Genomic DNA, 1,508 nt, shown 5'->3' on the forward strand with positions numbered 1-1,508 from the left:
ATATGTAAATCTAGTGGAGCCAGGTCCAGTAGGACTTCCATGGCTGCCGTGGGTGTTGTTCTGATAGAACCTGTGATGCTCAGGCAGGCCAACCCCAACTTTGACTGGAACCCACCACACTAAAGCAGCATAKCRTAGCATGGGGCGGACTATGGCCGTGTAGATCCATCTGATAACCTTTGGGGTAGCACCCCAACAACTACCTGCAGTTCTACGGCACTGGTGTAGGCACATTCACTCAGCATGCAGATTTAGACCAGGTCAAAGTCTTCTGAAAGTCAAAGTAGAGCTGAGCATGGATGTGTCCTGGTTAGCCACTGTAGCAACAGCTATTATTAGAGCAGGATCGAGGCAGTAGAGTGTGTGCATGTGGCTTCTGGGAGCTTGTGATGGAAAGCCTACAGAGATGTGGCTCAAAAAAGCAAGAAAAATGCAGTCAGCAAGGAAACTGGGACACACTGGGTCACATTGATACGTCAATCATTTTTAGAGATGTTGAGCTAAATTTGATGTGGTGGTAGGTGAAATTAACCCAATCCTGTCTGTCTGTCTGTCTGTCTGTCGTCTAAGAGAGAGAAAGAGATGCAGTTCATGAATGTGTGTGTGCAAACATACACACATTACTGACTCCCTGTAAGCAGACTTTCCATTTTAAAGTTAGACTATCTTGCCTTATCAGGTTATTTACTCTATGTCAGCTTTTGGTTTCAAAAAACAAAATTAAGAACTGCTGCAGGCACAAAGTGGCAATAAATAAACTTCAGAAGTCCACACCACATCAAACCATTTACACATTTTTATGTTTTATGTCTTTGACTCTGGTTGGCTTGTGTGTGTAACCCTACTTCTTCTTTCAGGGATACAACAGTCCAGACTCTAACCCTGCAGCCTTCAGTGCAGGATGGCATCATTGTGTACGAGGACTCACCCCTGGTCAGTTTGCAGTACACACACTTACTCTTGAATTATTTTTGCAAGCTTAACGGCAAAAAAAGCCAATGTGGCTTTACTAGATTACTCTACAATGAGTAATTGTAGAGCCTCTTTTCTTACACCCCTACAAGAGATTTTAAAACACAAGACTTCAAACTAGATTATTCTAGACTGATTGCAAAATGTTTAAAACGAAGTGTAAAAAAAGCCAATGTGGCTTTTTTTTACACTTCGTTTTAAACATTTTGCAATCAGTCTAGAATAATCTAGTCCATGTTTGAAGTCTCTATGTGTTTTTAGTTTTTAAACTAGAGTGGATTAAAGATGTTCAAGGTAGTGAAAACAGGTGGAATCACCCRTTAGCCATTCCTGAAAACTTCAGAGTTTTTTCTCATAAATTTACGAGGTTTTTTTTCTTGTGAATTTCTGACTTTACCATGTCATAAATATCTAGTTTAAATGTCGCAAATTTCTGCCTTTAATTGTGGAAATTTCTGAGTTTTTTCTCGCAATTTTGCGACTTTTCAAAATAAGAGAATTGCTTGTTTTTTCTCGAAAATTTCTGAAATTAATCT

At 39.7% G+C, this 1,508-nt stretch overlaps 1 protein-coding gene across 1 annotated transcript in view; it reads left to right on the top strand.

Annotated features, from left to right (window-relative positions):
* vwa8 (von Willebrand factor A domain containing 8) overlaps nt 1–1,508 on the top strand; it is a gene marked incomplete at both ends in the record, with an annotated part of 104,173 nt that overhangs the window by 55,795 nt on the left and 46,870 nt on the right. Inside the window, 1 exon segment of the mRNA XM_014029805.1 lies at nt 858–933. Within this exon segment, the coding sequence (XP_013885259.1) occupies nt 858–933 (76 nt within the window).

The sequence above is a fragment of the Austrofundulus limnaeus genome, unplaced genomic scaffold (genome assembly GCF_001266775.1).
Source record: "Austrofundulus limnaeus strain Quisiro unplaced genomic scaffold, Austrofundulus_limnaeus-1.0 Scaffold954, whole genome shotgun sequence".
Classification (NCBI taxonomy): domain Eukaryota; kingdom Metazoa; phylum Chordata; class Actinopteri; order Cyprinodontiformes; family Rivulidae; genus Austrofundulus; species Austrofundulus limnaeus.